The 16,022-nt window shown below is 37.5% G+C and overlaps 1 protein-coding gene across 6 annotated transcripts in view; it reads left to right on the forward strand.

Moving 5' to 3' along the window:
- ZFAND3 (zinc finger AN1-type containing 3) overlaps nt 1-12,560 on the forward strand; it is a 139,673-nt gene extending 127,113 nt beyond the window's left edge. For 4 of the 6 annotated variants that reach the window (XM_030447238.1, XM_030447239.1, XM_030447243.1 and 1 more), the window contains 2 exons: nt 6,789-6,857; nt 9,899-12,560. In XM_030447238.1, the coding sequence (XP_030303098.1) occupies nt 6,789-6,857; nt 9,899-10,053 (224 nt within the window). In that variant the 3' untranslated portion in view covers nt 10,054-12,560. The remainder of the gene's footprint in view (nt 1-6,788; nt 6,858-9,898) is intronic. The other 2 variants (XM_030447241.1, XM_030447240.1) reach the window with 1 other exon arrangement.
- The last annotated feature ends 3,462 nt before the right edge of the window (nt 12,561-16,022 follow it).

The raw sequence follows: 16,022 nt of genomic DNA on the forward strand, positions 1-16,022 counted from the left end.
CACATTAGGCCTCTTCTTGCATAGATACCTGTGTTGTGGTTACAGAAGAAAGAAGGGAATACATGAAGTAAAAGAAGATATAATTTTTAATTGTTCTGTGTGCACAAGAGGCACATGGCCTACTGAATTTGACCATAAAAATCTAGCTAATTTCATGTCTTTAATTACTGCTAATAGTAATTTGCTCAGAAGTAATTAGAAGTAATTTGCTTAGCCTTTGAGGTATTTTTTTGTCGGAATAATGAAGATAATATCAACCTACCTGCCGGATGTTAAAGGAAACATTTTTAAAGCTTAAAGTATTCTACCCTTCCTAAACAAAATTCTTTTATTACAGTGTTCTTACTTATCCAAATTTCACAGGCATGTATTAAATCAACAGGACAGTGCATTTAGAAAGTTTCTGCTGGTCAGCAGGAGGCTGCTGCAGTCTGTTCTCGGAAAGAAAAATCCTGCCTAGACAGCATTCCCCTCAAAATGAATCAAACAAATTTGTCCATATGTTAGTTAATAGCTATGCACATAAGTACTGATTTTACTAATGTGCTTGATATTTGAAGTAAACACAGAAGGCTCACAAAATGGTATCATCATCTGACAAATCCTGAAGCAGTTACCAGCCTGTTTAATCTACTATGAAGTAAGGCTTAAGTAAGGAGGAATGATGCCCAGTGATTTTTGTTGGTAAAAGTCTAAATTCTTCATAGGAAGAAGTCAGAGAAAAACATCCCACCAATTGCTGCATCAGAACTAGAAGGAGAAAAAGGAAGCTAAAAGGAATTGTCAACATTTGCCTTGAAAAGTCAGGATTCTTTCCAGGAACTAATGAATTCCTGAATGAATAACAATACCTAAAGGAAAATGCTGTGATCTTAAATTCCCTATCTAAGTTATAAGAAAGTGCTCAAGCTAGGTGCTGGGACTTGAGACTGCCTGGCTCTCTGCTGGAGCTCTGTGCTGGGTTGCTGTGGGCCTTGTGAGGAAATGGTGTAAAGATGAGTGTGCATCAGTTTTCACAGAAGTTAAAAGAATGATATTATTCTGTGCCTAGAGCTTTTGTCACTAAGTATTTCAAGCTTTGGAGGAAGGATTCAAGGGCTGAAAAGTTCTGTATTTGTGGATATTCTTCTTACTTCGTATTTTTCTCAGGTTTGTTAAAAGCAATACATTTGCTCACTGTATCTTTATATGTCATGAAATGGTAATGTTTCATTACAGAGGTGTTCACAGCAGTGACATGTTCCTGACTTGCTGAAAGTTGCTGAGATCTGTGCATCAGTGGTGTACAGGGGTCCTGCCATATTCTGAACAAGCAGGAGCAGGGAATGTTGTGCAAGTCTTTGCACCCACAATAAAGAGGAACATATGCATTGCTCTAAGTGCTTGTTTTCCTTTATGGTGTACACAGAGCTGCTGAATGGAGCTCTATTTCCCTTTGGTTAGAAGAGGAATTACTCTTGACATAGATAGCAAGAGGCTACAGGAATAGAGCGTGGAGCAGAATATGTAATCTAAGAGACCTGGACATAAGGTTTAAGTAGGGGATAAAGACGTAAAATAAATTTCATTTAGATTTAAAAGAAATCAAGCTGCTTCTCTCCAGTGATTTAGCCAGCAAGTCTCGCTGTTGTCAGGCTGTGGATCAATATTCTGTAACCTATAGAAAGCTGTAATTCAGGAAATACACTAAAACTCAAACCTGGAATCGTATTCAGCATGTGATGATTTGAAGTCAAAAGACATGCAGGATTCAGAACAGTTGGAATTAATACATGTACAGTACGTTAGTGTAGACCCTTTCATTATTCATTCCAGTTCTTTATTACTAGCCTTATCTTCTCTGCATTTTCATTTGGCTAAACAAAGTGATAACGCATATATTATTGAATCACTAGGTATTGCTTGCTATTTTAATTAAATTACAGAGTGCACTTTGGCTTTTAATTAAATCTTCAGCTTCTGAGCAGAGTGTATTAGCTCAGGTGGGCTTGGTGGGGAGAGAATTCTAGAAGTATTAATTAGTCCTCTGGCTGTTTTGAAAATGTCAAACAAGCTGCAACAAAGCCCTGCATCAATGCCAGGGTAGCTCTGTCATCCACCTGCTCTTTCCCAGAAGACTTTTTCTGTTGTTTTGTTTTTGATTTTTTTCCACTCTACTCAAATCTAAGTGTTCTGAGTAAGTTTCCTGCACCAGTAGGAAATACATACTCAGTCTTTGCTGGGTTAGCCTGTGGAAAATCTTATTTTATAAGAGTACTGCCATTTGCAATAGTCTGTGATTCTGTGATCTGTGATTTGCAATAGTTTTACCTGTTACATTTTTCTACTTTATTATGTGTCCACTCTTGGCCACTAGGACACCTTTTTTGGGCATAATCCTGCTTTTTTACTGCATGTCCTGTTCTCTGGATTCATTCTCCCACATCCTACAAGATACCTTGTGAAACTAGGAATGACACAAGAGATGCAGTGTTGTTTCAGTGGGTTCTTGGCCCTTCAAACGGGGCAGTGAATGTTCCTTTTTGCAAACTTAGTGGTGATTTTAATTCCTCCTGAATACATCACTGCAGGATCACATGATTATTCAAAAAAGAAAACTCTCTTTGCCTACCTAAAGCCTAAACATTGATTTTGAGCCTAGCTTTTCCACTCCCTCTAGTTAGTCTTACATAGATGTGCACTGTCTGTTGTTGGGAGCAAAATGGTTCCTTTAAAGATTCTCTTGTTAAATTAAACTTCAACAACTACACAAATCTGTTGAAGAAAAATGCTTCTTTCATTTATATTGAGAAATAATGTGACAAATAAAAAAATGCTCATTTCTCTGAAGTTGTATCTGTCATTACAGAGGAACTGGGATCATACCCCCAGTTCTACTGATGTTCTCAACAGTGGTGCCCCACTGTTTGTGCTGGCTGCCAAGGTATCTTGTTGGGGCACAGGTACTGCTTGTACCTGACTGCTATGGATTGCAGCTTAAATAAAAAATTGAGGACAGTGTAGAAGATTGGAAGGGGAGTCTACGGATGAAATGTGTAGGTCAGTGACTTCTGAGGTATCAAGCAGCTTAGAAATGATTATTGCATGCTGTATCCTTGGGAGTAATCATGTACCAAAGTTGCTCCTCTAGACTGCCTTTGACAGATGCCTTAGCTCATTAATCCAGAGTGGGGTGAAGAAGTTGTGTTGTAAAAGTAGCTACTTTAATGTGCATATGGTCTGTAGGGATAGGTAAAGATTTGGTCCAAACCCAAAAGATGTAATCACTCTTAGTTCATGGTACATGGTGGAACTGTGATATGATCCTCACTGGGAGCTGCAGGATTTAGTAAGACCTGACTCACAGCAAATGTTTTTACTTGCAGTTAACTGTGACAAAGCAGGTATGCTGTAGTGTCACTTTGAAACTGAGTTCTTTGAAATTCAGAAATTATTTCCTGAAAACATCCATTCTGTTCCTAAAGATGCTCCATACTTCTGTGGAGTTGGTATTTACTAGAGAAAAAGCAGGACTTGCATATGGAAGAGTGCCATATCTTATTTTTTCCCACTCCAAATATACTGTCTTCAAAGAAAAAGGAAGAAACTTTTTCTTTTTGAGTTATCCTTCTTAGTTCCAAGTCAAGTAGAAGAATGTCTTTCATAGAACTTTCGTAAGAACTGTCAAATTAAAAAAAACCAACTCTAAAATATCAGCCTGTGCTCTGTCCTCAAGAGAGGACAAAAATTTTTATCACACTTAATGTAGGAAAAAATAGTTTGACAGGTTTCTATGCAAGTAATAAGATAATTAGGAAAGTAAATTTGAAATTATCACAAATTTGGATAAAAGGTAGTTGGTTTGCAGAGTCTCCACAGTGCAAAACAGCATCCTGTGCATGCTCTGTAAAGCAGCTTCTCAAGCTTCCAGAAAATAGACAGAAGGCACTTGGAAACACAGGTTTACATGACTAAACTTGGAAATACAAAGTCTTTACCTTGCAGACTCTTTAACCACACCAGTGGCTGTTACAGAATTAAGTTGACATAGTCTTTTTTTGTGTGTACAACTTCTGCCTTTCATTTCTTGGGCAGTTTTTTTCACTCATGCTTAGTTATATTGTTTTAACCCCTTTGTGGCAGACAGCAAAATAAAACAAGATAGGAATAAAAAGAAAATAAAATCTTTGTTCCCTTCTCTCTCCTGACCATAAACCCAGCAGCAGAATTACAAAATGAATCTGCAGCAACTTGTAAGCATCCTGAGTCTCAGACATAAAATTCTATGTAGTATCACAGATGTCATGGAGCTGTGTGCTTCTATCATGAATCCTAAGATTATCCTTGCTCTTGATTTAAGAGCAAGGATGGAAGTCCCTTATTTTCCTCTTTTTTGATTCAGTTATTTATCATTTTGGTAGTCCTGAGTGACAACAGATGATCTGCATAAAGAAGAAAATATTGAAAGGCAAGTTGCAGTGACCATAGAAAATTGTTAGAACTATAAATTAATAAGTTATGTACACTTCCTGCTACTCTGTTTCCTGAATCTGTTGCAGCTGTGCTGTCTGTGTGGGAACCTGGAGCTGGAATGCCTTGAGAGGGTAATACATAAGATACTGTGTGTTAATATTTAGAGGCTTCTAATCTTGAGCACCTAAGTGCTCTTTCCTCCTCTGCTCTTCTTTGAGTGGAAATGATAGAAAGGACTGCCTCAAGCTATGTTTTATGGAGTTCTAATAAATGCATCTATTTGGTTAAAAAGCTTCACCATAATGTGACTTACTCTCCTTTTCCCTTAGGAAGGAATGAAAAGATTTCTAGCCAAGTTGTTCTGAGCTACTTGGCACTTAATCAAAGTCCATGACATCTTGAAAAGCTGGGAATGGGAAACAGGAGAATAGTTTAGCTCACATATTTCCAAAAGCTTGTTGTTTAGCTTGTTGGGAATTGGTTTGGTTTTATAGAAGATGTCAGTACAACTAGAATGTTCTTCGAGTTGTGTAATGAAATCTGACAATGCCAACGCAGAGCATTCCCCACAGAAGAGAGGGAAGAGCTAATTAAAGTATATGCAAGAATGAAGCTGTCTAGAAAGATAATGATACAAGGTATCAGCAGACTAGGATATTTTTATATTGTAAAAAATCATTGCACACAAGGTGCACTGGAAGTTCTGCTAGGCTGGACTATAGGACACTTCCATCCTTCCATTGCTGGTTGTTGTTGTTGAACAATCTCCAAAATATTAGAGGAACAAACCACATTTTGAAATCCAGAGAGTTTTTTTCTGAGGTAGTCAATGCACAAGTCTTTAGGATCTTGGCTTTGTGTCTTGGTAGCTGCTTGTTCTGTTCCTACATTAATTTCTTGCCCTTTTCCATGTCTTGAAACAATAACCAAAATATTTCCCTTCCACACTGTTTTAGGTTGCTTCGTTGTTAGTATCATTTACAGCACATTAAGTTGTCTTTCCAGTTAGAAGGGTTGGAGGATGTGCATAAATGCTGTTTTGGGGATTACTGGACTCCTTTGGGGAGTGACGTGCAGTTATCCTGGACAGTGCTGCAGCAGCAGGAATCACAATATGAGCTGATCTCTCTGCCTGCTTTTGCTGAGCTGCATGATGCCTGTAGATACCTTCATCTTTCAAAGACATTTTATACTCTTGCACAGAAATTTGCATGTAGATCCACCCAAACCTTGTCCAATAACACACCTTTGATATGTATTTTTGCAGCACCTTCATCTCTCTTAAGGTTACAAGGTATTCTTCAATTCTGCTTGTTGGTTAAAATTTCAAATCAGCAAGGATGGTAAAATTTGTGAAGCCTGTGAAGAAGCCAAAGCATACAGCATAGAATTCTGTATAGGAACAAGTCTGTGCCATTATAAAGACTGCTTTTGAATAGGCTTTGTATAGGAGATCTATACAAACACAAGTTGTTTATTAAATAAAATCTGGAAATGGCTGCAAATCCTGGCAGTTTTGAACTTCAGGTTTTTGACTTGGGAATGAAAATACTAAAAAGCATCATTAGTGGGAAAGCAAGATGATTTTGAGTGACAGAAGCTCTTGTGACAGATTTTGTATGGTAATTGTGGCAGCATGCAACTACTTTTTAAGATGTTTTCAACAGGGACACTTTTAAATGTTTTTAAGACACTTCAAAAATGTGCATATAAGCTGCATATATACTTAATTAGCTTGCTTGGCACTTTTACACCTCTGAAAACATGCTCACAAACAAAGCAAGTAAGTCTGTCCTCTTTTAGCAGCTTTTTGAATGTCTCATTAATGAGATTAGGAGCAGATCCTCAGGGCAAGCAAGAAAGGATCTTCCTTTGTATCATGATGCTGTTCACCGAACAGGGATTGTTGTATTTATTATAAATTTTATGTAACAGTGTGATGTTCTCTAGAAGTGCATTAGGAGAGTTTGGGGATATTTCATGCCTGGCCAAGGATGTCCACTAGAGTAGTCCCACCAGTGCACTGTGCTTCTCTGCTGGTAGCCTGCAGTAATCTAGTTACTGGGCTTTTGTGCCATTTTCCAGAGTCTGACCACTTTCTGTTGAGTTAACAAAAAGTAAAAAGAAATTTGACAAAATCAGAAACCCTCCAAGATTATAATTTGTCTTTTGTGTTGCAGATTATTATACCATTTAATTGAATTGTTTCTGTTCACTTGTCACTGTCTAAATATTTTTGCAGTTTACTGTTTTCAGAAATTGAAGACAGAAAGTTAAGGATTATACGTAGCTTTAGTTGAAATATTTGCCTTTTGTCGTTCCATGCTCCCGTCAAGCCAGTCCTCTTGAATATAACGATGAAGAAATTGCAGTTGGTTTTCATCATCACCCACACAGAGTCAATTGTAGGTCTATGGTATTCTCTGATCTTGAATATAGAATAATTTTTTATTTACTATCCTCTTCATTTGCCTTTTCCCAACAGATTGCTGAGGAATGATGAAAGCAACTTCACAGTTTCTTGTGTGCAATCTTAGACTTCTTTGAATGATGTTTTTTTCACATGTCCTATGCAAAAGACTCATCTGCATGAGTACAAGTTAAGGCAGAGGTAGAACTCTGCTCTATGGCTTTAACTATTTATGCTCTGGTGATGAAATTGAAGTGAATTTTTGATATACTGTGAAGTAGTTGCTGGAGTGCTTAGGGAAGCTCTAAGGTTTTGAGACTCTTTTTTCTAAGATGTTTGCATTAGAAGCCCAAGGATTAGGTTATCTTCTAGGTTTACTTCTAACACAGAAAACTACACTTGCAATACTGTGAGATTTACTGTTACATTTACTAGACCAAAATCTTTATTCTTGGAGTTGAAGTCTGGCCTATTTTAAGTTGATGACAAGGGTAAACTAACCATAATTGGCAGATGGATTCCCCTTTCCAATGCTCTTTCCCCTAGCAGAAAGTCATTTATTTTGTCTTTCAGTTATAGTGTGCTAAAAGAAGGATTTCTGAAGCAAAATATTTAAGAGAAAACAACCTGTATTTGATATCTTTAAGTTTGTTAGTCTAACTTGCTTCATAACCACAAGAACAGAGTTCTCAGGAGAAGAGAACCTCTAAATATAGAGTGGTTTATAGAAAATTTTATCTGAAATAAAAAGTATACAGTACAGCTTTTCCTACATGAAAACAGGTGGTATGAAAAGATCTAAAAGGTGTTCAAAAAGAAATAACAATATGGCAAAGCACAGAACACAGGTTATATTGGGGAGTGGCAAAGTGGAAAGGAACATCATGAACTTACACTGTAAACGTCTCCTGTATAATACAAGAGACTTGGTAGAGGTGAGGAGATGGGGCAGTTGAAAGGTCATGTTCCAAAGTCATAAATCATGATACATATATTTTTTTCTTATTAGATTTATAGAATTTTCAAGGCATCTTGTTCAAGTTCTATACATGTTTAAGATTTCCTTTAGCTAACATTAAATAGCATTGCTGAATATGTAAATGTAAATATTAACAGGGTTAATATTGTTAAACATGTGGAGAGGATCTGTAAAACCAGCAGGATTTAAAACTATTTTTTACCTACAAGGGACTGAAATGATTTCAGCCCAGTCTGTATCTGCAGGGTTTACTGAATCTGCTTTTTACACATCCACTGCAGATAAGATGAATAAGCCCATCTAGTCAGACATTTATGTGTTCTTCTGCCTGCAGTGGGCACTGGCTCAGTAATTTGAAGTCTTATGTCAAGAAATAAGGGACATCTTCAGTCCATCCTTTCTGTAAAAGAAACTGAGTGAAATGCCTGTGCAGTATTGAAACCACAGTCCCAAGGATGTTTTCATTTTAACAATCAAACCTTGAATTTTCGGCACCTCAAGAAAGATATTTGTCATATTTGAGTGTGGTATGACCCAGATTGAGATTGAAGTGGAGGCAATGATCACAAAGGGCAAGATACATATCAATTCAATGTGCATCTCTCCATCCCTATTTCTGTGTCACATATACCAATACAGAAAACTTGTCTTTCTTGCTTTGTTCCTACAACTGGATTTCAAAGCCAGCTACAGATAATAGATATGTCTTTTCATAGCTGGGGCTATTGAAACAAAGAGCAAAGATAAATCAATTTTCCTTCACATTTTTTTTTTAATAATACCATGTGTGATTTTTTTTTTCCTTTTCTGTTTTCTTAACAATCACACTAACATAAAGGTAGCCTGTTGTTATCTCCTACTATTGATGTTTTATGGCTCAAGGGCTTGAAATACTTTACACACATTTTTAGATATGTGTGTGTGAGTATATATGTGTGTGTATATATATATATATATACACAAACGCAAAATCATTCACTCCTTTTTACCCATTTCCATCTCTTATATCTGGTTTTGATATCTGCTGATCATTCAAGGATCAGAGTAATGTATAGCATTCAGTGAGGGGCTTTTGCACTATCAGGCAGGAAAAACATTGCAGCATAGGCAATATCACACTTTGTTTCAGATACAGCAAACCATGTGAACCCTGTAGCTGTGTGACTCTTCCCTACACTATCATCTTAGTACTATGTATGTAACATTCATTTTAGTGGTAGGAAATATGAGGCAGTTGCTCTGCTTGTATGAAGTGTTAGGGCTAAATAAGAAAAAAGCCAATTTCCTCTGTAGATTAGAAAGAGGTGGCTGCTGAAGGTGCCCTCCTCACCTGTAGGAAAATGTATTGCCATGTGCTTCCGAATCACAGAACATGTGATTCAGTGACCATGTGTTCACTGAAAAACTGAGTAACATTGACAAGATTTAAACAAAGAGACTACCGAGCAAGCTGATGTGGCGTGATAGGTGTCTGTGTCTCTGTGTCCACTCCCCAGACTTAGATTCAGAACAGCTCATGAAGAGAAGTTTCTGAAAACTGGAACAGTAGTGGAGCAGTGAGCTCTCCTGTAATTGCTGCCAGCTTAGGGTGCTGAGAGTAAGGAAGAAACAAGATGCTTAGATTTAATAGTTCTGACTTAAATGCCTTTTGGCATAGGTTGGCAGCTAAATGTGAAGTACAATAGCCATAAATTTCAGAGCAGACAACCAACCCCACATAAAGTAGAAAAGATTTCAGGGAAAAAAAAACCAAAATGCCCAAAGCATCGGCTTTGTTACTATCTGGTGTATCTAGTTTAGATGACACTGGTTTGGCTTAAGCCCAAACCTGAGATGATGTGATCCTTGAGACTGTTGGTAAATATTCAAGAAAATGGAGCAAATAAGCAGATATTTATTAATACTCTGTAAGGAAGATAAGTAAAAACTTAAAGTTGGTGTTAAATTTTGAGAAATTAATAATCCTCTAGTAGGGGATCCTTTGCTTCTGATTCAGGTAAGATTCTCCCATTTTAATGGAGTCCCTAACTGTGGTTTTTTTCTCCCCTTCCACATAGGTTATGTGTTCTGTATGTTGCATCGCCTGCCCGAACAACATGACTGCACGTTTGACCACATGGGACGTGGGCGTGAGGAAGCCATTATGAAAATGGTGAAACTGGATCGGAAAGTAGGGAGATCTTGCCAACGCATTGGGGAAGGATGTTCCTGAGTGCAAGACTGCAACCAAATGCTGTTCTCTTAGTTCACTAATGTTAGCCTTATTTAGGACAAAGTCAGCCAGACACCTTGTACTAGGCAAGTTTCAGACTACAGCCAATCAGTTTCCTTTCTTTAGCCAACCGTCCTGGTACTGTAGTTTCGGGGTTGATGGTGGTTGAAATTGATTTCTGGCTGGTTACTAAGGTGCCTGCTAGCCACCGTATAAAAACAAAACATGAAGAAATATTATTTTTGAGCATGGCTAGTGGATTTACACAAAACAAGAGAAATCCAAAGGCTTCTGTTTTTGCTGGAGTCACTCTAAAAGCCTTACGCTGGAAACATTCCAGCTGCTGAGTTAAAACAAATAGTTGTATAGAAGCTGGTGTAAAAGTTTGCTATGCACATGGCTTTTGGACAAACTGTTCAATGTGCAGCCTTTCACCTCTTCACTGCTAGTGAATCCTGAGGAGGTGAAATACTACTAAGAGCAGCAACTGCAGCTGCTTAAGCCCAGAAGACCTGACTGGTCACTCGTGCCTTCATTGCGTGTGGCTTTTGAGTTAGGCAGTGTCACCAGCATCAGGGATTCTGTTGTGGGGTAGTAACATCTTTCTGGTTCTTTCCAGGAAGCCAAAAAGAAAAGGGGACAGAGATTCTTATGAAAAATTTTTATATCTATCTTACTATAGAGAACCTATCAGGGTTTGGTTTTTTCTTTCTTCTCAGTTAAATTATGATCTCGCTTTAAAGCCAACTCCATCCCAGAGCAGTAAATGGTGCATACTTTTTACATGGCATCCACAGAGATTCTTCAAGTTGTGTGAACAGATTCCACGTACCTTGAGCAGTGCAGCCATTCCCACCGGCCGAAACCTGATTGGCTCTTGTTTGCCTTTTGCTAAGTGCAGGTATCTGATAATTGATCAAATAAGGCTAATTCACAGCACAGTAGCCATGGCTGGATTCTACAGACTGACTTTCTGTAGCTAGACTTATATATTGGGGGGGGGAAAAAAAAGGACATTTTGTAGCAAACGGAATTCAGTAACAGTATTGGGGAACAACCAGTAAAACACCCTTTGTCAGACTGAGTTTGTGTTCCTCACCTCCAGAGTGTCAGTGAGATAATCAGAGGGGCTCCATCAGCCCTGGTTCTATGCAGCTGAACGCTCTCATGAAAATCTCTGCCCGCATCTATTGCAAAGCAAGTATAGCAAGTGAATGTGAAAAGCATGACATGGAGTAGAATGTTTTGGATCTGTTTAGACCTATGGTTCTGTATAATGACACATCACGTTGAGTTGAGCTGAACTGAACTGAATTGCACCAGTCTGGTCAGTTTAGAAACAAAAAAGCAAACATAATACAGGCATGTCTCCTGCTGCACGCAGGGCTTATACAGGTAAACAGGATTTGTACTGATATGGCCCAGCTTAATCCTGAGTGAATTTAGCTTCTCTGTCTATTAGCTAAGCTATTAACAATTAGGTAAATTTATAAGAAAACCTGAGAGACGGAAAGATTTTGTCTTATTTTCAAATACTGGGCAGATATAAAACATCAGAAGGGTAAAGTAATGCATCACTTGAAAAACCCCAGCATTTTTGGAGTAAGTTTGTGTGAATCATCCTCCATTCTACTTGTTACAGGTAACTAACTCCTTATAGGCCAAGTTATATTGTTACTTTGGTAGCCAGCTAGGAGCATTTAACAAGGAGACAACTAATGTAAAAAAAATAATAAAATAATATATATAGGTCTCTACACACACACGTTCAGCATCTTACTGTATTAGAATTAATTAACCATGAAGCAAATCAGAAATGTCCCATCATTACAAAATGCAAACTATCTAAAAGGCAAGCTGTTTTGTTTTTTTATTATTATTGTTACTATTCAAGAATATGAAACCAGCAGCAAAACCTTCTGTAATGTGCTGCATTTTCAGGAAATGGCCCTAGTGGGAGGTTCTGTCAAAGGATGTTATTTAATTTGCTGTGAGGAGTTTAAAAACCCCTGGATTTTGGTGGCTGCTGTGATACGCACTTTTCTTTTCCTACAAAATCCTACCATAGCATTTGATGGGCATTCTGATTGATACTGAAGACTTTTCTGCATTAATACTGAAGATGCTATTTTGTTCCTCAATATTCTCTTTAATCTTGTCACAAGTGCACAGATGGTTTCAAGGTGGTTCTTGAGAGAACACTACTTAAAGTTCATGTGAATTATGGACAATGTTCACTTTAAACAAAAAAGTTGGGGAGGGGGTTGTTCCTTTGCAGTATCTGTTCTGTGAAGTTTGTTAAACGTAAAGAAAGCTTAAGTTCTTGTATCTTAAAAGAAGATCTTATTTAACCCTTTTGTGTTCTAGATTTACTTACACATGTAGCCTAGAGCTCAGTTTTAGTTTAACATTGTGAAAATATTAAAAGAATCTTGTAACTTTATTCTTTTTCCTCCTGCTAAAAAAATTAAACCAATCAGATTAAAGTTTGAATTCATTTCTGCCTATTCCAACAGGTCTTGCTATATTTTGCACCATTTCTACTGTAAGTTTATCTAAGAAATACGAATGGGGAAAATACCAACGCTGGGCCAGCAACATCAAGCTGAATTTACAGTTTGTGGAAGATGAAAAGTATTTTCTGCCAGTTTGGAAGGGGAGAATATTTCTGCTGGGTTCACGCTTAATGAATTACTTTGTAAACAAATCTGGCAAATCTACTGTTGCCTGATACGGTTCAATATAATTTTGAGGTTTGATACAGTAATCTAATTAACACTTGTTCCTAATCTAAAGTCAAATGCATACTGTACATTATATCATTGGCATCAAAGTTTTAAAATGTCTTAAATGTTCCTCATGTATTTTGGCAACTTCTGCACCAAGAGTAGCAACTCATAATGGGCTGTAGAGTAACTATTGTTTCTTAAATGTTTAGGTGCTAGAAACACAAAGTTACTTCAAAAACTATGGACTGTATTAGCAGGAGAGATATAATCAAGGTGATCATTTAATAACAATTTCAAAAAATGTTTGAACTGAGATTGTGCCTGATTCATGGAACACATACACCTGTTTTATTTTTCTCAAATTAGTCTGGTACTTTCAATTTCAAAACTCTGCAGGGTTCTTGAACAAGATGGCTGTGTTATAGTACAGGTAAGTTAAGTAGAACAACTCTGCCTTTTCATCAAGTTTCAAACCTATAGCTGGGTACAAGCCAAGGCTTCAAGGAAAATAAGAATTGCCCATGAATGTTGCTATGCTAAAGCCTAAGGTGTCCTTAGTTTCACTGGTTTCTGTTTCAAGGCATTCTAGTGTGTCAAACGAGAAGCAATATAACTATAAAATGAGGTACTTGAGAATATGAACCTCAGTAGTTCATAAGCAACACCCTGAAAGGAGTCTTTATGCAGTTATAGCAGCCCAAAAGTAATTTTTAACTGCTTTTATCTGCTCCATGGAAGGTAAATACGTGTAAAACTTGAATTTTGCATGACTTTCTTCTTTTGAACAAACTGCAATCCCCTGGCCTCTTGAACAGTGTCTTGCTTAAATACAAGTTCTTTCTCATTGTGGTATTCAGTGCATTCTGCAATCGCAACAGTTTGTTCTGTGACTGTGCTACAACTTAGATATAAACATCAAAGGGATAAAAGCAGTCTTTTAATCTTACAGTTACTATTCCAATTCAAAAAATCACCAGAGAAGAAAACTGATACTAACGGGGTCATAAAAATACAGGGTTTTAATAGAGTCCAAGAAATGCATCAGTGGAATAATTGATGCAGGTAAGTGCACAGACAAATGAATTAACAGTCTCTTTGTTGTGTTGTAGTTACTGAAATTCAGTCATCAGTGGAACACCAAAGAGGTCCAATCAACTCACAGTGAGTTTGTAGCCAGTTCACGCTGGAAATAATTTGGTTTCCTCCTGGGAACATTTGTACCTAGAAAACAAATGGAAACATTTAAGACAATGCTATTTAAAATGAACTGTGTTTATTTGCACCAGATGTTTATTTTATCACTGAAATACATGATTAGAATTCTGCACACAGAACAAAAATGTAAGCTGTGGCTCAGCATGATTGACGTGGCAGGAGCTGCTGTATAAGGACACTAGTGTAACTAGATAACTAGTGTAACTAGTTAGTACTTTATTTAGTTCATAATTCTATGCTTAGCTGAGACTGTGTCTGTGTACTTTACTATCAGAAAGGACCACGCTGGAAAAACAGAAGTATTCAGTGTGCAGTAGTGGGCATTATCTCTCAGTATCAGCAGCTTTTCCAGGAGAACAAACTCAAAAGATGCTGCTAAGAGCCACACTTAAAAACCAGTTCCCAAAGAGGTCAGTGAGAAGGACATATATTTCTATCTCTTTATCTCTTCCCAGTATTCATTCATTTTTCCTCTGTGTTGCAGCTGGGCATCTGGAAGTAGTTCTGCTTAAATATTGCTTTGCTTTTTTGTTTGTTGGTTTGTTTTGGGTTTTGTTTGGTTTTTTGTCTTTTCAATTCTCACCACGGGAAAAAAAGTATCAACTTTATTTTTCTTGCAAGCTCCTGCATGTTAGTCCAAGCAGATTAAAGTACAGTTGTTGGTGATGAAGGATGAAGCGATAACCTCCTTGTGTATTTTACTACAATGTCAAGCTGTTTCTTCAGTTAGCTGAAACTTGATGCAGACATCATTTACTTGTTCTGGATTTTAGGCTATGGGTTTTTTTTAACTTTGGTTCTGTGATACTGTTCATATACACCTTCCCATAAACTCTGTGTTGCTCATCTTCCAACCTGAAGTTGAGTCAGGAAGAAAGAAGGCATAAAAGCAGGAGGCAGAGGATGCAAATTGACAAGTGCTTAGGGATCATCTCCACCTTCCTCTTCAAGTCAGCTCAGATAATGAAAGGGTAAAGAGACAAATGATTACCTGCCAAACAGCACCAACTCCCTTGACTACAGAAGACTGTTTTGCTTTATTTTTGTGAATATACCTGTGTAGAGGTTGTGTGAGTCAATTCTGCAACATATGCTATATGCAAAGAAACAAGACAGGACTGTCAGAAAACATTTTTGATGGATTATTTAGTATTACCTACATATTTTGCTACAGCACCTTCCTATTTTGAAATATGTTGCTATTTCTTTGGAAGAACAAGCAGAACTTTGTAAGACTAAATATAAACTGTATGAAATTCAATACATGCATCTGAAGCATTAGGAAGATGACTGAAGTTATAAGTAGGTGTCAAGACAATGACTGCATACTCTTAACAAGAGTTTTGTTCTTCAGGTAGCAGCAAGTGTTGGTGGCAATGGTTTAGCCATAAGCAGAATGCTGTGAGTGAGTAACTGGTAGCACAGTGCAGTGACTGAGCATGTATTGAGAGAAAAAAAATAGAGACCTGTCCTTGTCTGTCAGCTCTCTTCACACACAAGGACAGAAGATGGCACCCACTGTTCCCATGTTCCTTACTCCCTTAAATTCTTTTCTGAGTTGCAGAAGAGAATTTCCTTCCCTCTACCAACCATGCTCAGGAGGACAGGAAACCACACACTTGAGTTCCAAATACTTTGCTTTCAGAGATTGGTATTTTTACAAAAAAAGAAAAAAATTGACACGTGTTGAAGTCTGTATCAGATCCATCTCCTGTTGAATTGTGCAGTGAATTCTGAAGCAAAGTAACAATCCCCACCCCCCAAAAAAAGGAAAAGAACAACAAAAAAAAAGGAATCACAAAAAGGCATGGTGTTGTATCCTTTTTTGAAAGGAAGGCCTGCATGATCAGGACTTCTGCATTAATAAATGAAGCTAAATGAAAGGGTCATTGTTAACTCCTGAAATGCTTAGACTTGAGTCTCAACTTTCCAAAGGATCAAATAAATTCAAGGGAATCTGAGCCCCCTGGTCAATAAGCTAAATTCAGAGTTCATTCTGTGAATAATTTGGGGTTTGTTGGTTGG

This window comes from Calypte anna, chromosome 3 (genome assembly GCF_003957555.1).
Source record: "Calypte anna isolate BGI_N300 chromosome 3, bCalAnn1_v1.p, whole genome shotgun sequence".
NCBI classification, from domain to species: domain Eukaryota; kingdom Metazoa; phylum Chordata; class Aves; order Apodiformes; family Trochilidae; genus Calypte; species Calypte anna.